The sequence below is a fragment of the Phoca vitulina genome, unplaced genomic scaffold, assembly GCF_004348235.1.
Source record: "Phoca vitulina isolate PV1807 unplaced genomic scaffold, GSC_HSeal_1.0 scaffold6, whole genome shotgun sequence".
Lineage (NCBI taxonomy): Eukaryota > Metazoa > Chordata > Mammalia > Carnivora > Phocidae > Phoca > Phoca vitulina.
In genome coordinates this window covers 34,948,222-34,973,333 of record NW_022589709.1, presented here as the reverse complement: position 1 = coordinate 34,973,333, position 25,112 = coordinate 34,948,222, and the positions used below count along the sequence as shown (strand labels likewise).

General features: G+C 38.2%; 1 protein-coding gene across 2 annotated transcripts in view; it reads left to right on the top strand.

Annotated features, from left to right (window-relative positions):
- Positions 1–11,778, top strand: part of RHOBTB3 (Rho related BTB domain containing 3) — a 53,569-nt gene extending 41,791 nt beyond the window's left edge. The window contains exons 11-12 of one of the 2 annotated variants that reach the window (XM_032403976.1): positions 3,492–3,588; positions 8,864–11,778. In XM_032403976.1, the coding sequence (XP_032259867.1) occupies positions 3,492–3,588; positions 8,864–8,979 (213 nt within the window). In that variant the 3' untranslated portion in view covers positions 8,980–11,778. The remainder of the gene's footprint in view (positions 1–3,491; positions 3,589–8,863) is intronic. The other variant, XM_032403975.1, reaches the window with a different exon arrangement.
- The last annotated feature ends 13,334 nt before the right edge of the window (positions 11,779–25,112 follow it).

The window sequence follows — 25,112 nt, the reverse complement described above, 5'->3', positions numbered from 1 at the left end:
GTATTTACATTGAGCTTGGGATAAATAGCTAACCTCTAGATTTAGTTTAAAATTTCTTTTTCATTCATTCTGGTATTTTTCACAACCTCTGTTCATTTTTGATGTATCATTTTCATACTCTTCTACCAAGTCTGTCATACTTTAAAAAAATGGTCACAATGGGGCGCCTGGGTGGCTCAGTCATTAAGCGTCTGCCTCCAGCTCAGGTCATGATCCCAGAGTCCTGGGATCGAGCCCCGCATCAGGCTCCCTGCTCGGCGGGAAGCCTGCTTCTCTCTCTCTCCCACTCCCCCTGCTTGTGTTCCCTCTCTCGCTGTCTCTCTGTCAAATAAATAAAATCTTCAATAAAAAAAAAAAATAGTCACAAGCTTTTCTTTCCTTATCTTGTCGTATCCTTTTAGTTCCTGCATCCGAGAATCTCCTGTCCGGTTGCATTGATGTTTTAGGTCGCACGCATGGACGTGTGCACACGTGCATGTCTTTTATGGTTGCGTCGTCAGCGGTTCTTCCTGACCTGTTTTCCCTGACTCTGTGCTTTCTAATTATGTAATTATCCTTGTTTATTTCTCTTTAACTTTAAAAGTTTAAGACACCAGCCCTTTTTGAATTTTACTTTTTGTTTCTGAAGACTTTTCTATTTTCTAGGATTAAGTCTCCATTTACCAGTTTTCCTTTATTCTATTCCTGGTGGTCCCTAATTTGGCAATTACAAATCCAAGATAACAGGATCATTTTCTTCGCCAGTTCTCTTGGAAGTTTCTAGTTTGAGGCTTTAGTTCACCAGCCAGTTCATACTGTTGGTCAAAATTTAGTTAACCTTTCCTTCATTGTTTCTCTGACTTCTGGGAGGTGAAATTGTCTTTTAGCAGAATTAAACTTTGAGTAGCTTTTTGAATGATCAGAATTTCCAAACGCTCTGTTGTCATCTCTGGTAGCTTTGCATTGTTTATCAGGAAAGCATCCTTCATACCTTTGATATAGTTGAGCAGTTTGGTATTCTCTCACTTCTGCTTCCTCCTTCCCCTAACGTTTCTCCTTCAAGTTCATCTGTTTCCATCACGTTGGACTTCTATCTTGCAAGAGAAGCTTTTTTCCCTTAATCAGATTAAGTTCTTTGAACTCTGGTAGACATCTTCTTGTCTCTGCTCCCTTTTATACCCTAACTAGCCGAACTTTGGTGATTCCTCTGAAGTCCTGTTAACCATATTTAAAGTTTCAAACTCAATATCTTACTTATAAAAACTCAATATCTTACTTATAATCTGTGCATTAATATTTATTTGGCTGCTTCAGGCCACCAGTTTTGTTTCTGATCATCTCCTTGTGAATTTCTGGGTGTTTTCTCCACCATTATTATTCTTCACAGAGCTATTAAATGCTATAACAATTTGTTTGTGGTATTTTTAAAGCCTTTCTTTTTTATTCTGTTGTTTATTTCAGCTTCAACCTGCTTTGTCTCGGGTGCCTGGGTGGCACAGTCAGATAAGCATCCAATTCTTGGTTTCTGCTCAGGTTGTAATCTTGGGGTTGTGGGACCGAGCCCCGAGTCGCATCAGGCTCCATGCTCAGCGGGGAGTCTGCTTAAGGTTCTCTCCCTCTCCCTCTGCCCCTCCTACTCATGTGTGCACATGCGCATGTTCTCTCTCTCTCTCTCTCTGAAATAAATAACTTAATCATAAAACAAACAAACAAATAAACCTGCTTTCTCAGGTTAGCACATATTCTTCCAAAAAAGTAGTTCTTACAGTGAACTGCTCTTTATCTTCGCTAAGAGCCTACAGTTATGATATCTTAAATCTTGGTCAAAAATAAAATTCTGCATTTTACCACGTTTTTGTAGCCAGCTATTCATTTCTTTGATCTTCCTTCTCTAAAAAGTCACAGCCCTTAGGCGATGTTTTGAACTTTTGTTTATAGGTTATCTGCTTTGGGTTAGTCATCTGATAGTGCTGCTGGCTTCTGTTAAAATAGCTACACATTCTTGTTCTGTCTCTTTGAGATCGCTCACATCTATATGCTGAAAGTTAAGGTGAATGAAAATTGGTAAAATGTGATGTGGGATTTGATGAACCATAAAGTGTCTTACAATTCAAAAATTCTGATTTTGTATGATGAAAATCAAGGAACCTGTGGATTTACATGTGAAAATATTCCCACATTATAACTTTTTAAAAGAGGAATGCTTGAGTTTCTTCCTTAAGATGTGAGATTATAAATCTTTCTTTGATTTAGCATTACTTATTGCTTATATAATATTTTTGAGTTTCCTTAAAAGAGCTATATTTAGCTTAAAGGTGAACAGCCTAAATATCCATCAACAGATGAATGAATAAATAAAATATGGTATATACATGCAGTGGAATATTACTCAGTCCTAAAAAGGAATGGCATTGTAATATATGCTGCAACATGGATGATACTTGAGGACATTATACTAAGTACAATAAACCAGACAGAGAAAGCATACCTATTGTATATGTCAGTGTCTATTCCAGGTACCTGGAATAGTCAAATTCAGAGAGAGAAACAGAATAGTGGTTACCAGGGACTAGGGGTAGGGGCAAAAGGGGAGTTATTGTTTAATGAATATAGAGTTTCAGTTTGGGATGATAAAAACATTCTGGAAATAGTGGGGATGGTTGCATAATAATGTGAATGTACTTAATGCCACTAGTACCCTTAAAGAAGGTTAAAATGGTAAATTTTATGTTATGTGTATTTTAACCACAATAATAACAAAAAGAACTATACTCATGTACCAAAGTGGCCTGCCAGCACATTACTGTAGTCTGAATTGAGTGGTTAGGTGGATCGGTGAGCATCACTGGCCTGGCACCAAGGTGAGGATGTCATGGCCGGGTGCTCTGAGTTTCCCTTCCATTAGCTTTTGAAATTCAGAATGAGAAACGTCCTGGAAGTTATAGTGAGTAGGATTACTACATCCTAGTTAAAAGCAACTGTTCAGACATAACCTTCTCATAGAAATACGTACACATTGAAACCCGTCCCCTCAGACTGATGACATTTCCTCCACAAAATATTTTTCGGTTTGCTCCTCAGGTGAACTTGTTTAGATATGGCCAAGTGTGTACCTTTGCTAGCCATAATCTTATCTCTGCTGCACAGATAGAAGTGCAATTAGTAAAGGCCGTGACCTTAGATTAAAAGCTTAAAGGAAATCCTTAAGAACCTCCAAGAGTCTCTGTTAACCGCTGATGCGGCAGGCCGCTCTCCAAGACACTTAGCCACTCCAGCACCGGTGGCTTGTTACTCATTTGATTTTTCTTCACTGATGTAATTTTTTTATTACATGTAAAGAATTCTCCCTTTTCCTTTCTGCTCTCAGAATAGGCAGAAGGCTGCATCATACATGGACGCCGTCAACATGGAGTCGGGCTCTCCACGACTTGTCCCAGACCATTCTCTCCACCTATTCATCATCTCGATGGTTATTATATACAACATTGTTTCACTTTCCACTTTTCTTGCAGTTTCACCACTCCGATTGCCTTTCAACCTGGCTACTTCATTTCATTGCCACTAACTACCTCATCTTCAGCCAAAAGCCTGAATTTCAGGATCTTTCAGGTAGATTGCCAATTACTGTTTTGAAAAGAAAACTTCGTTCTTTGTTCTTAGGTTTAAGACATAGTTTGTAGGAATAGTAGTTGTTAAAAAACAAAAATTAAAAAAAAAAAAAGTCAGTGTAATACATTCTTCTTAACTACACAGTGTGGTAATGGAGGATACTTTAACTTACAGTCACCTGGTTGTAAAAACAGCTTGACCAGTGTTACACAAGAAGCTTTCTAATGATTGTTTTATAGCTCCCATCCATTTTTAAGTGCACCTTTTCTCTGAAGTAGAGAGATAAGGTGGCCTCAGATGGCATTTGATTGTGATAAATGATATCTTGGTTTTTAACCACCTAAGTCAGAAGCAAAATTTAAACAGTACAGATTTAAACATTTTTTCTTATGAAGGAATTGTAACTATCCTTTATTATTTATAATATGTAGTTCTGATATCCACATCTATTTAAGTCTATCTGTATAGGAATCCATTATATTACTTGGGAATTAACAGTTTTTTAATTGGTCAAAGAATGTTGCAAAACGTACTGAATAGAGAGTATACCTAATGTGATCTTTAAGGTAAATTGTCAAGATTAAAACCAATCAAAGTGTGAGCTCCTGAGTGCTGCATAAGAAGAAAGAAAATGAAAACAGAAGAGTCATCAGAGTAGATGGTCAGTTTAGATACGATGGTTTGCTCATGTTACCTAGACTAGGTGCAGGGAATAATCCAGTTAAGTGGTTTTAAACTCTAAGCAGGGAGGTGTCCTTGGAGATACCTGCAGCTTTTCTGAGGTGTGGGCGGAGAGCGGGGAGCGGCTGAGGAAGAGGAGGGAAGGGAGAAGGGGAGGCTGGAGTTTGTAGATCTTGGATGCCCAGCCCTTTAACCAGAGTAGTTCCACTTTTATCTGTTTTATCTGCTGTTCTCCATAAAATTTGACTTCTAAAAGATAATCTGCTGCTAAAATATTTGAAGATCTCTGGTTTCTTTCAGCTACTTGCACAGATAAGGAAACCAGGAAACAGTCTATTTCTGGCAGATAGATTCAGTTAGTTGACAAACATCGTATGCCTATTGGGAGCCTTCTTACATAGAGGTGAATTATTAGTGCAGTCGTAGTAATGCAGAATATAGGTATTTCCTAACCATCTACTTTGTGCAAGAAGGAAACTAATTCCATTCATAAAGAGAAGGCATGCTTCTTGCTGTTAGTAGGGACATTCTAATACAGTCATTCTTTAAGAAATCAATTCAAAATGAAATGAGTGAACATTGTGATTCTAGAACTACCTTTGTGATGCTGCCTTAGGTCCCCTTCATTCGTATTTTCCATTTACTGTCTTGTTTAGATGAATGCCACACATGGAGCACTAGTACAACCTTAGGAGAAAGGTGCTCTATAAATCCTTCGAGTTATAAATTTTTATTTTATTTTATTACTTATACAATTGACTATAAAGTATGTTATGACCAACTGGCATAGTGAGAAGCAGGACTCCAGGATGTAATTTGAGAAGGCAGGTAAGAAGATGAGGCTGTGTCCTCGATTGTCTTCTGTTCCTTTGATGGGAACTAAAAAGGTATCATGAATGTTCCAATTCAATGGGACCTGTTTATGTTCAGGACCTGCTGTCATGTGTCCTTGGGGGCAGAGAAAAAAGCCCCTGGTGGATAAAGGAGAATTAGATAGTCTAATTGAGTGGTCACAAACTGGGAATCTGTGGGTCGAAAGTAGCTGAATACAGTCTGCCAAGGGGTTTTATTTGGACCACACGGTATTACTTTTTTTTAGTGTCACCATTTAAAAATTGTAACATGTCACATCTTAAAAATCCAAATTTCTGGCTTCTTTTGAAAAGTTGGAAGATCTGGCTGCCCTGGGCCCATCTTCCCACATGCAGCAACCTGGAGCTGAGCAGTAGCTCAGCCCATTTACAGTAGCATGTCTCCTTCAGAATGTCCTAGTCACCTCTCCTCTCTGTTGTCTCACACTTGAACTGCCTCACATGGCCACTTGAAGTTGGAAGGGTTCTTGTCACAGTTTACAGCTCCCTTAAATAATTTCCCATTTTCAGTTTCAAACATTATCAAGTAATCATTGGAATTCTGTGAAGCGTTTTCTCTTGCCTGAGAATTCTTCTTCTTTAGGGGTGTTTAGAAACGGAAAAGTGAGACTAGACAAGATGTCACGTTAATGCTGGCATTGATACAGCAGAAGTCAGTTAAATAGCTCATTCAATGTTAGGTATATTTTATATGTTGGACTCTTTTAAACACAAATAGCAATGCATAGGAAAATAAGTTACCCTTGGCATTTATGGATTCATTATTCTCACAGTTTGATTTAGCTCAATATTATGTTACATATTATATATTGTGGAATTTTTTGTCCTGTTTTGGTTTTTGCTGGCTGCCAGAGCTCATCTGTGATAACTTTTCTCTCTCTTTTTTTAAATCTTAACCAAGGGAGTAGTCTTATGTCATGTTTGTGTACTAATGAACCCTACAACTAACTTCCCTGAGCTGCTAGGTTGTTTCTTTTTGTGCACGTCCTGCAGCCTGGATCATAACCTTATTAATCCGAATTGTAATATATGAGGTCAAATAGTAGATGGGGAAGTGGGAACTGACTTTGCAGAAGGAAATCTAAGTACCCGCAGAAGGGAATGCTGATGAGAAGCAAGCTGAGTCACCCAGCAGAAAACCAAGAAGCCTTAGAAATCTGAGGGACCAGGTATTTCAGAAAGCAGAATGAGGCTAGGGGCTGAAAGCAGTAGAATTAGTTAAAAGTTATGAAGAAGGGGGCGCCTGGGTGGCTCACTCAGTTGAGCATCTGACTCTGGGGTTTGGCTTGGGCCTTGGTCTTGGGGTGGAGCCCTACATCGGCTCTGCGCACAGCAGGGGGTCTGCTTGAGATTCTCTCCCTCTCCCCCGGCTCACGTGCACTCTCTAAAATAAATAAATAAATAAATAAAATCTTTAAAAAAAAAAAAAAAAGAAAGTTATGAAAAAGCTTTTGCTGCACTCCATCCCACCCAGGCAGGCAACTCCTTCTTCATCATCGTAGGAGATGGGAGGTTTATTCCTGGCGAAATTAAACCAAAAAAGTGATAGAATCACAAACTCCAGGTATAGCTGAGATTGGTTGGGTTAAGGAGCTGAACTGAAGGGGTGCCTGGGTGGCTCAGTCGGTTAAGCATCTGCCTTCAGCTCAGGTCATGATCCCAGGGTCCTGGGATCCAGCCCCACATCGGGCTCCCTGCTCCATGGGGAGCCTGCTTCTCCCTCTCCCACTCCTCCTGCTTGTGTTCCCTCTCTCACTATCTCTCTCTCTGTCAAATAAGTAAAATCTTATCAAAAAAAAAAGCTGAACTGAAAACATGAGGATCACGTGAAAGTGTACACGTTGTGTGGTAAGCTACCAGCTCCTTCCTGTGTCCAGATTCTAGAATTCTGGCACCGGGCATCACTGCCTTGACTCCCATACTCTGGGCATGAGATTGAAGCATCTTTCTCTGGCCCTGGAGAAAAAATATATAGATGCAATCATTTGGAAATTCTGTCAGTGAACCCAACAGATATCTGCTCAATTATTCCACCAGTCAGTAAGTCCTACCCATGACCACACGATATCCAAACAGCTATCTACTATCTCACTCTTAAATATAAGGGTATAACTGAGGATCTTCAGATATTTTAGGCAATATCTAACATGAAAGATACCAAAACCAAAATAAAAACAGAAGAGAAAGAATAGAAAAAAACCTTTAAAAATCCTAAAATTAATATCCTCAGAGAATAAGAGATATAAATTCATAAAGCAGGAGAGAATGTTATTTAAAAAGAAACAATATTCACAAAGAGAAAATAGAATGATGGTTGCCAGGGACTGGGGGGGACAGGGAAATAGGGAATTGTTAATGGGTATAGAGTTTTAATTTTGCAAGATGAGAAGAGTTCTGGAAATTGATTGCACCACAATGTGAATGTACATGACGATACTGAACTATATACTTAAAAATCGTTAAGATAGTAAATTTTATGTTATGTATGCTTTATCATAGTCTAGAAAACAATACAAAAACAAGGAGTTCTTGGAAATTACAAATATGATAGCAAAAAACAAAAACAAAACAACAACAAAAAACAAAACCCTAAATAAGAGTTGAAACAACTACATAAAAGTTGAAAGATAAAGATGAGGACATCTTCTAAAAAGTAAGACAAAAAGATAAAGAAAGAGGAGAGAAAGTTTTTTTAAAAAGTTTGGGGCTCAATCCAGGAGATGAAGTATCTGAGTAAAAGAAGCTAATACAGAATAAAACAGTGGAGAGGAAATTATCAAGGAAGTAATACAAGAAATTATCCTAGTCCTGAAGGACCCGAGTCTTAAGACTGAAAGGACCTGCTAGGCGCTCAGCGTTATGAGTGAACAAAGTCCATCCCTGGGACGTACAAGAACACCGACTATAAATAGAAAAATATGAAAGTTTTAAAAGAACACAGATTACTTGCCAAGAGCTATAAATCTGAATGGTAGAGGAGTGTTTAATAACCTTGGAAACTAGAATGCAGTGGAATTCTGTCTTCAACATTCTGAGGGAAGTTTTTCACCTAGAATTCTGTACTAAACCAAATTATCAATTATGTGTGAAGAGGATAAAGATGTTTCATCACAGCAAGGTCTCAAAAATGATTCAGACGGTACCCTCTTTTTCAGAGAGCTAATAAAGTTTGTGCTTCACCAAAAATGGAAAATAAACTGAGTGAAGGGCCTGGAGTGCAAGAGTGGAGGGATCCAACACAGAAGCAGGAAGCAGGCCTAGAAAGCAGGAGGGTGCAGGGCTGTGAGGAGAAGGGGCCAGCAGCTGCCACCAGAGTAGTTAGCTTGTCTGGTGACTGTGGCTGGGTGGAGACTTGAGAGAATAGACTTGAGAGGGCCTTAAAGAGTTTGGGAGGCTGAGGTAGCTACAAAGAAAACTAAGTGAAAAACAAGTCTGTTATCTCCAAGAAAAGTCTCATTCATAAGGAAAAACAAAAGAATATACGTAGTACTTGATGAAGCAGTGGACAAGACGTATATTGTTGCAAATCACATAATAATTTAAATCCTGATGACTGATTTCACTGAAAGTGTGTTAAACAGTTGTGGACGCATTGAGAGAAAGGTAGGGGATATGTAGCCGAACTCACATATCCTCTATTAAATAGGAAATCAGTAGTTAATATCTAAACTTGATCCAAAATAAAATATATGCAATTAACATTCTTTTTCTAAAAATTTTAGTGGAAGAACGCAGTTTTGTTGAAAAGCACAGATGGCCATCGAATATGTACTTGAAGCAGCTTGCGGAATACAGGAAGTATATTCACTCCCGGAAATGTCGTTGCTTAGTAATGTAACCCAGAGCTTTTATATGCATATGCTTTTTATTATTATTATTATGAAGAAGAATGGGATACCTCTGTGTTCCAGTAAAATTCTGTGACTGAAACCAATATGGGCGTTTAAAAAACTACCATACAGCTTAGTGTGTTTGTTAGTTCTCTGAAAAAAACTACTATTGTGATCTTAAAAGGGAACAAAATATACCATAGGCTAAAACCAAGGCTTCACCATCCTAGTATGTAAAGCTGTCATACAGCTTCTTTTTCCCTTTAAAATGCCCAGTTGCTTTAGTGATATTAATACACCTCCCAGTTAAGTAATGTTTAAGTTAAAAAAAAAAATCATGTAGTATTAATTAAAAATTTTCATTATGTCTGATTAATTGCTCTATTAAAATAAGGGCATTTTAAAGACCCAGTATGACTATTTCAATAATGAAAAATCTAGGGTAAAGCTGATCAATCTGAAATTTTAGGAATAGAAATTTGCATGAGATTTTGAGAGTGAAACGCCGCTTGGTTTCAAATCAGTGACAGTGTTTGGACCATCATGAAAAAGCTTTGTTTTTTATGTGGACAACCCAACTGAGCCACTTTGTCTCTTCTGTGGGATTCTGATTGGGCAGGAAACCTGAACAGGGCTGGCTTCACAGCCGTGGCACCTGTCTCACCACACAGGGCCCCATGCTTGGTTCGATGCTCTGCTGTTGCCATCTTGAAATTCTTAATAATGTTTAAAGAAAGGCCCTGCATTTTCACTTTGTACTGGGCCCCCCAAAGTATGTGTGTCTCCTAACAGGATATGTACTGTATTTTCTTGCTCAAACATCATTCTCTCTGAAAGCAAAAAAGAGGCACTGACATGGAGGGAAGAGAAGGAGGCTTGCTGGAGCGAAGAGATCACGTGGGGTTTCCCATTCTTGGGGACGTCTGTACCACGGGGGGTGGAGGGGGCTCTGCTGCCCCTTGGCGGGCAAGGGAGATACGCCTTGTGTTTACTCAGCTTTAAAACGCTCACAGTTCTGGCTCTATCACAGTTGAACAAATGCTTTCTTGCTCATTCTAAGACCGGGGTGTTGGTAAAAGCGACTGACCGGTGTGAATTTAAAACGCATTTATAAAAATGCTCGTAGGAAGAGATGCTTTCTAGAGAAATTGCAATCAGTGGCTTAAGAGTTTTTTGTTTCATACTCTTACTAAGGTTAGGAGACCTGCGGCTTGAATTGTTTGAATTCTAAAGACCATGATGTTATTTAATGAGGAGTAGCATGAATCTTGTCCTTCAAGATAACCCAATAAGTTAAGAGAAAGGTTAAAGACTCAGTACATAGAAAATGGTACTAGCATAGAATTATAGTTTCTCTTGTATCACATGTCAACAGAAATAATTAGGAGCTCACAAGCCGAGAGATGGAAAACGAGATTACTATTTATCGATAACATCATTTTCATCTGTAATTCAGTATTGGGATATATTTTTCTTTTAATTTGTAATGACTTCAAGGACACCAAGTTTTTTCAACTATTCAAAGGTTTGATTAAACAGTTTTATACCACAGTATTAGACATAATACTATACAGTTAGTCCTTGGATGTATATCAACACTGTTAGAGTAAAACAGTAAAAATGCCCTATATATATCTTCCAAGAAACCTGATTTTAATTAGATTATATCGATGAAGATTACTGGAATGCATTTTATGTTTTTTGTATTTTAATCACTTGAGTTAACTCTTGGCAAATCCCATTTGATAAGGATAAGCATTGTAAAAAATAAATACTATAGTAGATCTCTAGAAATTCATCACATATAAGATCTTTTAAAACACAGTAATAGCCTTATGTTCTTCCTAAGGTAGTCTTTCCCCTATGTGAATTACAGCACTTAAAATTCTAAATCAGTAACTTTTGATCTAGGAAATTGAAAAAAACATTAAGTTCTAAAGCAAAATATTTTCTTGAAAATACTATTTCACATTTACATAGACCATAGATACTTTTGAGGTTGTTTGACATGAGTGGAAGTTGAGTTTGGAAGCTGGTGCTCTGTGGGTGTTGAGCATGTAGATTTTATTACGAAAGTCCTTTACCACCTGTGTGAGTAACTCGAGCACACAGATGTTGTGGCTCTTCAGAGCTAGTCAGAACAGTAATCAAATTAGTTTTTAAACCTAGACTCTTCAGTACCTTTGAATTAACTCAATTTAAAATAACAAGAAATTTAAAAATACTTATAAACTATCTTGGAGAAATGAGTGCTCTTTTTGAGTTTTTTTTTTTAATTGAAAGATTATTTCTAGATGAATGTATGCTTTGAGTTCATCTCTGCTTCAGTATATTTACCAATCATTTTAATTAGAGAAGATACTGTGTGATAGAACTAAGGCCTTTTCTTTTTGGGCCAGGTTTTCACCTTATATAGCCCTTTGTATACTTCTGACTGCTCTCTGTTCCTATTATGAGAGAGTAGGCTTATAAAATAGAAGTTTCAGTAACATAACTGAAATTCACCTTGTCCGGCCGGCATGGCAGCTTCACATTGGGCAGTGGCAGAAAACCGAACAGTTGGATAAATTGAACTTCCAAGACAGCTAAACTTTTCAATTGCAATTTTAAAAACTACACTACACTGACATAATTAGAAAAAAAAATTTCCTCAAGAGTACTTTATTTTATTTAAAGCATCTGTTTAATTCAATCTTTAATAATTTTGCTAAGAAGGGTATGTGTGTATTTTAATATAGCCTGACCTGAATTTATATGTTTTTAGTTTTAGTATTTAACATTTTGTAACAAATAAACCTTTTTTAAAACAAGTTAAACACAGTGTCCTGCAATTATTTTACCTCGGATGTGGAAATGCTGGAATAAATTTGGGAATACTGCCTGTGTTTCTCAAGCATAACTATGTTTCACAGATAATTTCCATTACATGTAGGGTATGTAGAATATTGTTGATGTTGTAGATGCCTGTGATGAGATAAAGACATTTATATTACCTTGACCAGCTGGTACCAGAAGTTCTCTTAACAAAATAACTGCCTTTATTTAGAAAAATGTTTTGATAATTATTTACCATGGAAGTGAGCCCCGTAGGCTTGAGTGTTGGCTGAGGCCAAGACTTTTGAGAAGTAGGGAAGCCGCTCTGCATAATAAAGGGTTAAGAAGTTGGAACTTTCCAACAAAATGGAAAGACAAGCTACTGAAGGGGAGAAAGTTCTTGCAAAATCATTTATCTTATAATGGGTTAATATCCAAAATATGTAAAGAACTCATACATCTCTTAGCAACAAAGCAATACAATGTAATTGAAACATGGGCAGAGAATCTGAACAGAGATATTTTTCTAAAGAAGACATAGACATGGTCAACAGGCACATGAAAAGATGCTTAGCAGAGACAGACATGCAAATCAAAACCACAATGAAGTATCACCTTACACCTGTTAGAATGGCTATTATCAAAAAGATGAGATAACGTGTTGGCGAGGATGTGGAGAAAAAGGAACCCTTGTGGAATGCTGGTGGAAACAGATTGGTGCAGCCACTATGGAAAACAGTGAAGAGGTTCCTCAAAAAATTAAAAATGAAACTATGATATGATCTAGCAGTTCCACATTTGGGTATTTATCTGAAAAAAAAAAAGAAAAAACTAACTTGAAAAGTTATCTGCACCTCCATGTTCATTGCAGCATTATTTACAATAGCCAAGACATGGAAACAACCTAAGTCTCAATCATTGGGTGAAGAAGGGATAAGGCAAATGTGGTGTATATCTACAATGGAGTATTATTCAGGTATAAAAACTATGAAATCTTGCCATTTGTGACATGGATGGACCTTGAGGGCGTTACGTTAAGTGAAATAAGTCCAACTGAGAAGGACAAATACCATGTGAGCTCACTTATATGTGGAATCTTAAAACAACAGCAACAACAAAAACCACCAGGCTCATACAGAGAACAGATTGGTGTTTGCCAGAGGTGGAGGTTGGGGATTGGGGATGGGTGAAATGGGTAAAGGGAGGTCGAAAGGTATAAACTTCTAGTTATAATATGTTATCATTGGATGTAATATACAGTATGGTGACTAGTTAATACTGTATTATTGTCTATTTGAAAGTTGCTAAGAGAATAGATCTAAAAGTACTCATCACAAGAAAAAAAAATTTGTGACTCTGTGGTAATGGATGGTAACTAGAATGTGGTGATCATTTTGCAGTATCTACAGAAGGTGAATCATTATTTGTATACCTGAAACTAATGTTACATGTCAGCTACATCTCAGTTTAAAAAAAAAAAGAATTTGGAACTTTCCAGGGCTAAGGAGGCCAGATAGAAGAGGGAGAAAGACAAAGCAATCATAATATGAAAGTGGAGTGTGCAGTATGTAATACAATTCCTCCCCAGGTTACCCAGTTGGTAGTAAAGTCTACTAAATCCATAAAGGCCTCCACGGTTCCCCTGGAATTATGTTGCAAACATAAATCTGACCTGGCGACACACTCTTCTAGAGGACCCCGATTACCTATAGGAACCTCCACAGTCCTCATTGCCATCACGGCCTTTCATAACTAGCCCTGTCTGTTCTGCCTTGACGTGTGGGATATTGGCTGTGCACTTGCACACTTCATAGTCTTCCTGTGCCTTGGGTTGGGTTGTCATTCCCTGTCTACTTTGCAAACTCCTGCATATCCTGTAAAACCCCACTTAAACATCATATCTCTTTTGCTCTCTAGGACTTAAGAGTCACTTCTGCATGTGAATAAGAATTAATTCCTTCTGCATGTGTCTTTCCTTAGCTCTTTATTCATACCTTTCTTATGGGCACCTCCTGCAATTTAGGTATTTATGTATTGGTGGTTTCTACTTGGCTATAACCTAACCCTCCGAGAAACATGGGACTGACATAGACCGTGTATAATAAATGGCACTAAAAAGGCCCGAGTGCTTCCGTTGGAACAATGATCAAAAACTTGTTCCTGCAATTGAGTAGCATATGCACACTTGAAGCTTCGTTTGCCCTGTGTCCGGAGTTGCCAGAATCAGCTGGCATGGGGGACCTGGAGTGACCATGGTGGCTGGCTCTCTGGGGGACTGATGAACAGAATGGAAGAGTGATAAGTTCCTGACCATTGGGGGGGTGCAGAACATGTACCAAGTGATCCTTGGAGACGCCTGCCTGGGAGTTGCCACTGAAGGTCAGCAGAAAGATGAGCTGGGGGGACAGAAGAGTTTCAGTTGTGAATAACGAAGGGGAACAGTGTTACTCATAATGTTTGTATGCAAATGATCCTTTAACTGCATGAAAGTGATTTCCCTGGCATATGAAGCTAATTCTCAAATTCTTAGTTGTCCTGCTTAACTGTCAGAGCTTAATGTTCTTAAAGGCTGAGCTTAGCCCCTCATCTTGACTTGGTGCCTGTCTTATTTTGTTCACAAGAATGGGTGTCTTTTTATCTTATTTCTTCTTCCTGTAGTAACCACATCACCACCCAGAACTCTTTGAATACGTATAACTTCTCCGACTCCAGAATCGTCAGTGGTTTGACATGCCATGTTCAAGCCACAGCCAGAAGTTATTAAAAAGGCTTCTCATTCTTGTTATTTTTTAGTGTTCACATTTTCTAATAGGTAATGTATTTGGGAGGCTGAAAGCTCAAAACAATATAAAAAGTATACTTTGGGAAAAGAGTCCTTGCTCCCACCTGTTTCCCTTCACCCCGTTTCCCACATTCCCCATAGTAATCACTTGCATTCATTTTTTTAGGCACAGTTACAGTGTTGACTTATGTGAAAATGAGCAATGAAAATGCATATTTTCATCTTCCTCCTGTGGTAGACAGAATAATGGCCCCCCAAAATATCCACATTCTAATCCCCAGAACCTGTGAATGTTACCTTTTATGGCAAAAGGAATTTTTTGCAGGTGTGTTTAAGTTAAGGATCTTGAGATTCTCCTGAATGGGTCCCTGGTAACCCCAAGTGCCCTTATGAGAGGGATGCAGTAGAGTAAGAGTGAAGACAGGAGGCAATGTGGGGAGGGGAGATTTGAAGATGAGAAAGGGGTCATGAGCCAAGGAAGGACAGTCTCCAGAAGCTCTTCAGCAAGGAAATGGATTCACGCCTGAGCCTTCAGAAGGAACCAGTCCTGATGACAACTTTAGCTCAGTCAGACTGATTTTGGACTTCAGACTTCCAGAACTATTAGAAAACAAATGTGTGTTGTTGTAAGCCACTAAGTCTGTGATCATTTATTACAGCAGCAATAGGAAACGAATATACCCTTTTCCTTCACACAGAAGTGACAGGAATTACATCCTTTGTTCTCAGTACCATTTAAGGGGGGCTGAGTGGGGTCTCAATACCTTTAACTCAGTAATTCATTAAGCCAGTTGCTCTCAAATGGTAGCAGTCATCAGAATTAGCTGCAGGGGCTTTTAAAAGCTGAGTGCTGGGCCCTAGCCCCAAAGTTCTGACTTTGCAGGCCTTGGTTGGAGCGTGAGCATTCGCATCTGAAGCAAGTTCCCAGGGGTTGCCCATGCTGCTGGTCCACAGAACACGCTTTGAGAACCCATCAAACAATTCCATTTCTCTTGGGTCTGAAGCATCTGACTACTCCAGGCCCTCCCCCTCCTCTCTCTGTTTGAACTTTGACCTCTAGACCCAGGCCCCTCCTGTCTCCTTGATAGTTTTTCTAGCTCTGGTACCCTCTCTTCATTTTTCTGATTCTGTTTCATAAGAGTTTGACTCAAAGCCAAGAGTCTCCCATGAGGCCTAGGCCTGTGGGATCTCCAGTCAGAGCAGAGCCGCCCAGGATGATTTCTCTTTATTGGGGGTTGAGCGGGGGGAGGGTGGTGAGTCAGGGGAGAGGGGCTGGACTCAGATACTCAAGATCACACACTGAGCCTCCCAAAGGCCTCACCTCACATCACTGTTGACCTTCAGTCTCCTCTGGAGCTCCCAGTCTCCCTGTGCTTGTGCTGTGTGCTGGGTCTTTGAACTTCTTGGCCAAGAGATGATGCAGGGCTCTGAACTCTCAATGAATGAAAGTAAAATTAACTTCCAAAAGGACTTAGACACAGTCCTATATATTACTCTTGAAAGAGTTTCAACAGGAAATGTGAGTCCTTCAATCTTTTTTGTTTATAATGACAGATTTTGCTACTGTCTCACAGTATACATTTTTTTTTCCTGAAAAATTGTCCACCTCTTTGTTGTCTTCTCTGATTTTTTAAAAAATATTCAGCTGCTGTAAGAATTGGAAGCAACATTGGAGCATAATCATATTTTTTAACGGAAGGTCCTAGAAGATCAAAGTTTGGTTAAACCGGTTTTGTGGGTCCCAGGAATTCTTCCCACAGGTGGCAGGGTGTTACTGAGTAACCAGTGTCCCCCTCACCCAGGCTTGCTTCCAACTTCTGAGTGCTTTTCCCTTCCTCCTCCTGATTGGAAGTCTTGCTTTTTGCCTTTACTTTAGTAAGTTTAAAGCTGGAGAAAAATAACTACAGTTTCCTGTTTCAGTTTTCATAAAATTTATTTGGGCATTTTTATTTTCCTAGAAATCTCTTGTCTAATATTCTCATGTGTCACCGTGGTAACTGGACACATCATTGTTCTTGGGTCTTATGTCCCCTTGGTTGGAAGAAGAGTAGGGTTGGTATTCTAAATTTGTAGTGACTTCCTCTGAGGAATGAATTGCCTCAGAGTAAACTAGGACATTTTGTGTAGAGTTAACTACAGACCAAACTCCCTGAGAGGCCACAGATAGAACCCCTGGTAATGGGTAGGAAGGCTGATTAGAATGTAGCAGAGCCCAGGTGAAGCTTGAATGATTTCCTTGAATAGATGGAAAACAAAAGTTAAGACATTTCCTTGGCAAGAATCCAAATGTAAAGCAGATCATTTAGATAAAGTGAAGTGGAATTTATACTAAAGAATTGCCAGGATGTTTTCCTAAGCTGCACACCACCACCAGCAAGAAAACTTTGACTTTTATAACCCTCACTACTTTATGTTAAGAAAGGCTGATCTTGTGTGGGATCTTAGTATTAGTAGGCACCAGGGGTCCCAGAACTGCTATAAGGTACTACGGTGGACATACTGACTGCTTGTTTCTTACTTCATATTTTTATCTTTGAACACCATTTCAGAAGCATAACAGCTGCTTAAGAAACATCTGTTGAGTGTAAGAGGACACAGTTGATGGAGAGCCCAGCAGACATACCGGGTCCTAGTCTACCGTGTTGACTCTTATGGCCCAGGTGTCCCCTTTCTGCTTAGGGACCAGGGGTCTTGGCCCTGGGAAGGGCACAAGAGATACCCACAACAGAAGCAGGGTGAGGGCAGGGCCTTCAGTGAGGGGCCAGTGTGGAAGGCCAGGAGACACCCAGGAATAACTTGGGGAAACCCTGGGGTCCATGTCCTATAGGCAAACGTATAACGGAGTGAAATTTCTGTGATTGCCGTTTGTGTGAATTCCATAGGCTGGTGAGGCCTGGGCGGATTGAAGCGCCATTTATTATGCCCCATTTCTACTTACCGCACTTTTACGGAGTGTCCGGCATTTTGCATACATTCTTTCCTTTAGAAGAGACACTGTAACAGAGGAAGGTAGTCTGGTGGGCTGACTGAGCATGTGGGTGGTGAAGCCAGACTCTCTAGGTTGATTCAGATCCCAGCTCTGCCTCTTACTGTGTGACCTCAAACATGAGAAAGGCCTTCTCCCTGGACATTGTTCATTTATAAAATGGAGCTAATGGATGCAGCAACTTCATAGTTTCGTGGGAGAGTCAGTTTGGTCATACACATAAAAATGCTGACTTGCACAGAGTTAGCACTCTTAAATTTTAACTGTTCTTATTATCTTATCATCCCAGCAATTCTGTGGGCCACATGCTATCAGTGTGTCCATTCTAAAATGAGCACAGGGAGTAAGAGCCTAAGGTGGGTCACATTATTAATAAGTGGCAGAGTAGGAAGAACCGAGACCTTACTCCAAAGCCCAAATGCTCTACCAAGTAGCAAACAGCATCACCACCCCTCTCCCAGGAAACTATTCCAAGGTCTAATCTGATCACGATTCTTCAAATGCTATGACTGATTAACATAGGACCCTTGCGGTTAATATTTGAAGTAAATAACCCAAGGCTGAAGACTGGAAAACAATCCACATAACCTGGTAGGGAGTGATAAGAGTGAAAGGTAACTGGTTGCAGGGCACATTCAATGCCAGCAGCCAGGTAGTGAGGTTTCTCTGTTCATCCTCTTGCGTTTTAATTAATTTTGATTGGTTCATTGTAATTCTCGTAGTCAGAACCCAAGTTGAGGAGATTTGCTTAGCCACAAGCATACAGCTAGGAAATAGCCTGCAGAATTCGAATTCAGTACATGTTGCTCCTAAACCATTAAAAAAAAAAAATCTGTCCTTGGAGTAGCAATTTCAGGTCTTGGGCCAGTTCTTACAGGAGGTTTATAGCTTTGAGGAACATTGTTTCATTGAACTGTACAGATGAAGTGGGTAAATTACATGGACTATAAAACATACCTAAATAGAGGCGCCTGGGTGGCTCAGTCCTTAGGCGTCTGCCTTCAGCTCAGGTCATGATCCTGGGATCCAGCCCCTCATCGGTCTCCCTGCTCAGCGGGAAGCCTGCTTCTCCCTCTCTCACTCCCCCTGCTTGTGTTCCCTCTCTCACTGTGTCTCTCTCTGTCAAATAAATAAATAATCTTAAAAAAAAAAAACTAAATAAAGTTATTACAAAAAGAAAGGAAGAAAGAAAGGAAAAGACGGCAAGGAAGTAAGTGGGGGAGTGAGAGAGGGGAGGAAGAAGGAAGGAAGGAAAGAAGGAAAATAAAACATGAGTAGCTAGAAAAATGTTTTCTAACTGGTCCAATAACCATTGTATGACATGAGTTCAGTGAAGACCAGCAAAACTGGAAAAAAAAAATTTGTTTCTGGGTAAATGGGGTTAGAGCATGGTTGAGCCCACCTAGTTATGACCCTAAAGTGACCTCCCCTATTTCATCCCTCCACACTGGAGATGCCTCTCAGGGAGGCTGTTTACCTACCATTGATCCTTTGTTGTCTTCTTCCTGTATCTCAGCAAAGGGAGACAGGTTGTAAGTTTGTATGTGGGCTTTGGTGAGGCTACGAGCGTAAGTTTTTTTTTTTTTTTTAAATAAACTTTATTTTTTAGAGTAGTTTAAGGTTCACAGTAAAATTGGGCAGAAGGTACAGAGATTTTGCATATACCCCTGCTTCCACATATGCATAGCTTCCCCCATTATCAACATCCCCTACCAGAGTGGTGTATTTGTTACAATTGATGGACACACTGATACATCATTATCACTCAAAGTCCATAGCTTATGTTAGAGTTCACTCTTGGTATTGTACTTGCTGTGGGTTTGTACAAATATATAATAATATGTATCCATTATTATAGTACCGTACAGAATTGTTTCACTACTCTAAATATCTTGCCTGTTCATCCCTTTTCTGCAACCCCTGGCAACTACTGAGATTTTTACTGTCTCCATAGTTTTATCTTTTCCAGAAAGTCATATAGTTGGAATCCTATAGTATGTAACCTTTTCATGTTGGCTTCTTTTACTTAGTAATATGCTTCTAAAGTTCCTCCATGTCTTTTCATGGCTTGATGGCTCATTTATTTTTAGTTCTATTCCGTGTCTTGATGTACTACAGTTTATTTTCAGTACCACCTACTGAAAGATATCTTGATTGCTTCTAACTGGGCAGTTATGAAGAAAGCTGCCATAAACATCCATGTTTTGTGTGGACATCAGTTTTCATCTCCTTTGGGTAAATACCAAGGAGTGCAATTACTGGATTATATATTAAGAGTATGTTTCGTTTTGTCAGACTCTACCAAACTGTCTTCCAAAGTACCTGGGCCATTTTGCATTCCCACCAGCGTGAAGGAGAATTCTTGCTCTACATCCTTACCAGCATTTGGTGGTGTCAAGTGTTTTGGATTTTGGCAATTCTAATGGTTGTGTAGTTGTATCTAATTTTAATTTGCATAAAATATGATGTGAAGCATCTTTTCATAGGCATATTTACCATTTGTACATTTTCTTTGGTGAGGTATTTGTTAAGTTCTCTGGCACGTTTTAAAATCAGATTGTTGGTGCACCTGGGTGGCTCAATGGTTAGGTGTCTGCCTTCGGCTCAGGTCATGATCCCAGGGTCCTGGGATCGAGCCCCGTGTCGGGCTCCCTGCTCAGCGGGAAGCCTGCTTCTCCCTCTCCCGCTCCCCCCTGCTTGTGTTCCCTCTCTCACTGTGTCTCTCTCTGTCAAATAAATAAATAAAATCTTTAAAATAAAATCAAATCAGATTTTTTTCTGAATATTGAATTTTAAGAGTTCTTTGCATATTTGGGGTAACAATCTTTATCAGATATATCTTGCTCTAATATTCTGTCCCAGTCTGTGGCTTGCTTTTGCATTCTTTTGACAGTGTCTTTCACAGCGCAGAATATTTAACTTTAATTAAGTCCTGCTTATCAGTTTTTTCCTTGTGGGCTGTGCCTTGGGTGTTGTATCTAAGAAGTCATCCCTGAACCCAGGATCACCCAGTTTTCTACCATGGTATCTTCTAGGAGTTTTATAATTTTGCATTTTACGTCTAGGCCTGTGCTCCATTTTGAGTTAAGTTTTGTGACGGTTGTAAGGTTTCTATCTAGATTCTTGGTTTTGCACATGCAAAACAATGCTCAGTTGTTCCATCACCATTTGCTGAAAAGACTGTTTTTGCTCCGTTGCGTTGTCTTTGCTCCTTTGTCAAAGATCAGTTGACTGTATTTATATGGGTCTATTTCTGGGCTCTCTGTTGTGTTCCATTTATCTATTTGTCTATTTTTATAGACACCTAATACCACAACATCTTGATTACTATAGTTTTATAATTAAGTCTTGAAATCAGGTGGTGTCAGTCCTCCAGCTTTGTTCTTCTTCAATATTGTATTCAGTATTCTGAGTCTTTTGCCTCTCTATATAAATTTTAGAATGAGTTTGTCTATATCCAAGAATAAAATCTCCAGGATTTTAACTGGGATTGTATTGAATATATATATCAGGTTGGGAAGAATTGACATCTTGACAATATTGAATCTATCTATCCATGAACATAGAATATCACTCCATTTATTTAGTTCTTCTTGGATTTTGTTTTTAATCAGACTTTTGTAGTTTTCCTTGTATAGATTTTTACATGTTTTGTTAGACTTATACATAAGTATTTCTTTTGGGGGGTGCTAGTATAAATGGTGTTGTGTTTTTAATTTCAAATTCCTTTTGTTCATTGCTGGTATATAGAAAAGTGATTGACTTCTGTATATTACTCTTGTATCATGAAACTGCTGTAATTGCGTATTAGTTTCAGGAGTTTTTTGTATGTTTTTTTAGATTTTGTCATCTGTGAACAAAAGCAGTTGTATTTCTTTCTTCCCAATCTGTATACCTTCTATTTCTTTTTCTTATTGAATTAGCTAGAATTTCCAGGAAGATGTTGAAAAGGAGTAGTGAGAGGGGACATTCCTGCCTTGTACTTGATCTTACTGTGGAAGTTTCAAGTTTGTCATGGTTAAGTATGATGTTAGCTGTGGGCTTTTTGTGGATATTCTTTATCGAGTTGAGGAAGTTCCTCTCTATTCTTAGTTTACTGAGAGTTTTTATCATGAATTGGTGCTGGATTTTGTGAAATGCTTTTTCTGAATTTATTGATACGATCATGTGATTTCTCTTTTTTAGCCTGTAAATATGATTGATTTTGTTAATTGATTTTCAGATGTTGAATCAGCTGTGCATACCTGGGGCAGATAAATCCACTTGGTCAAAGTGTGTAATTATTTTTGTACATTGTTGGATTTGATTTGCTAATAATCTGTTGAGCACTTTTGCATTTGGGTTCCTGAACGATATTGATCTGTAGTTTTCTTTTCTTATGACGTATTTGTTATTATTAGGGTAATGCTGGCCTCATAGAATGAGTTAGGAAGTATATTCCCTCTGTTTCTATGCTCTGAAGGAAATTGTAAAGACTTGTTTGGTAGAATTCACCAGTGAACCCATCTGGGCCTGATGCTTTCTGTTTTGAAGGTTATTAATTATTGATTCAATTTCTGTAACAGATACAGGCTTATTCAGTTTGTCTATTTCTTCTTGTGTGAATTTTGGCAAATTGTCTCTTTTAAGGAGTTGGCCCATTTCATCTAATTATCATAGATGCAGTCATAGAGAGTTGTTCATTGTATTCCTTTATTATCCTTTAAATGCCCATGGGATCTTTAGTAATGTACCCTCTTTCATTTCTGATGTTAGTAATTTGTGTCCTCTCTCTCTTTTTCTTAGGTAGGTTGGTTAGAGGCTTATTGATTTTACTGATCTTTACAAAGAACGAGCTTTTGGTTTTGTTGATTTTCTCTATTGATTTTCTTTTTTCAATTTCATTGGTTTCTGCTCTTGTTTATTTCTTATCTTCTGCTCAGTTTAGCTTTAATTTGCTCTTTTCCTAGTTTCCTAAGGTAGAAGCTTAGATGACTGATTTTAGATCTTTCTCCTTTTTAAATATATACATTCAATGCTATAAATTTCCCTCTAAACACTGTTTTTGCTACATCCCACAAATTTTGATAAGTCATTTTTCCTTTTCATTTTTATGTCAAAAATATTTTAAACTTCTCTTGAGACTTCTTCTTTGAACCATGTGTTATTTAGAAGTGTGTTGTTTAATTCCCATGTATTTTGGGATTTTCTAAGTATCTTTCTGTTATTAATTTCTAGTTTAATTACATTTTGGTCTGAGAGCAGATATTATATGATTTCTATTCTTTTATATTGTTAAGGTGTGTTTTATGATTTACCTTGGTGAATGTTTCACATAAGTTTGAGAAGAATATGTATTCTGCTATTTTTGAATGTAGTCTATCCATACTGATTATATCCAGTTACTTGAAGGTGTTGTTGAGATCAACTATGTCCTTACTGATTTTTTTGCCAGCTGGATCTGTCCATTTCTGATAGAGGGGTATTGAATTCTCCAATTATAATAGATTTATCTATTCTTTGTTGTACTATCAGTTTGTACCTCATGTATTTTGACAGTCAACTGTTGGGCATATACATGTTAAAGACTGTTGTGTCTTCTTGAAGAATTGACCCCTTTATATTTATGTAATGCCCTTTCGTATCCCTGGTAACTTTTGTGCCTTTAAAGTCTGCTCTGCCTAAAATTAATATAGCTTTTATCTGTTTTCTTTTGATTAGTGTTAACATGATACATCTTTCTCCATCCTCTTAGTTTTAATTTAATTTATGTTTTATATTTAAAGTTATGTGCCTTGTTTTTTGATCCACTCTGACAATCCCTGTCTTTAAATTGGTACATTTTGACCATTGACATTCAGTGATTACTGATACACTCGGATTAATATCTACCATGTTTGTTACTACTTTTTATTTTTTTGCCCTGTTCTTTGTTCCTATTTTTGTCTTCCATTCTTCTTCTGCCTTTTGTAGTTTTAATTGAGCATTTTATGAGATTTAGTTTTTTCTCCTTTCATAGCATATCAGTTCTTTTTTTCTTACTTTTTTTGGTGGTTGCTTTAGAGTTTGCAATATATGTTTACAAGTAATCCAAGTCCACTTTCAAACAACACTGTATTGCTTCACAGGTAACTAACAAACTAATCTTAATTTCTCCCTCCCATTCCTTGTATCATTTTTGTTACTCATTTCACTTATAGATAAGCATACATATGTCCATATATGTACCTAAGCATATGTAATCAAATATATTGTTGCTGTTATTGTTTTGAATAAACTGCTATCTCTTAGATCAATTATAAATACTGGCAACAAATTCCTTCAATTTTTTGTGTGTCTAGGGAAATTCTATTTCTCCTTCACTTTCGCAGGGTAATTTTACAGAGCAGAGAATTTTAGTTTGATGGGCTTTTTCCTCTCAATGTTTTAAATATTTTAGTCTGCTCTCTTCTTGCTTACACGGTTTATGAAGAGAAGTCAGATGTAATTTTCATGTTTGTTCATCTATAGGTAAGATGGTTTTTCCTGTTTTCTTTCAGGATTTTCTCTTTCTCTTATATTTTCTGTAGTTTGAAAATGATATGCCTAGATATAGTTTTTTGGCATTTATCCTGCTTGATGTTCTCTGAGCTTCCTGGATCTATGGTTTGGTGGCTGATATTAATTTGGGAAAATTCTTAGTCATTATTGTTTCAAATATTTCTTTTATTCCTTTCCTTTTTCTTCTCTTTCTGGTATTCCCATTATGCATATGTTCCATCTTTTGTAGTTGTTCCATAGTTTTTGGATATCCTGCTCTGTATTTTTTTTCCCATCTTTTTTTTTTCTTTGCTTTTCAGTTTTGGAAGTTTCTATTGAGATATCCTCAGGCTTAGAGATTCTTTCTTCAGTCTTAGTCCATTTGGGCTGCTTCACAAATTACCATAGACTGGGTATTTTATAATCAACAGAAATTTATATCTCACAGGTCTGGAGGCTAGAAAGTCCAAGATCAAGATGCTAGCATGGTCAGGTGAGGACTTTCTTCCTGGTAGCTGGTGACTTCTCACTGTGTCCTTACATAGTGCAAGGGGTTAGTGAGCTCTGGGGGTTCTTTTATAAGAGCAGCACTAATCCTATTCAGGAGGACTCTATTCTAATGACCTAATCACTTCTGAAAAGCCCCACTTTCTCACACCTTCACACTGGGCATAAGAATTCCTACCTGGGAATTTGCTGGGGTGGGGGGTGCATTTAGACCATAGCACACGTCAGTCTACTAATGAGCCCATCAAAAGCGTTCTTTATTTTTGTTATGGTATTTTTGATCTCTAGCATTTCTTTTTGGTTCCTTCTTGGAATTTGCAACCCTCTGCGTACATTGCCCATTTGTTCTTGTGTGCTATTTTATCCACTAAAAACCTTAGCATATTAATTATAGTTGTTTTAAATTCCCAGTCTGATAATCCCAACATCCCTGCCCTATCTATATCTGGTTCTGATGTTTTCTCTCTCTCTTTTCCAATTGTGTTTTTTGCCTTTTAATAGGCCTTATCGTTTTTTCACGATATACTGGGTAACTGTGACAGACAAAACTTCAG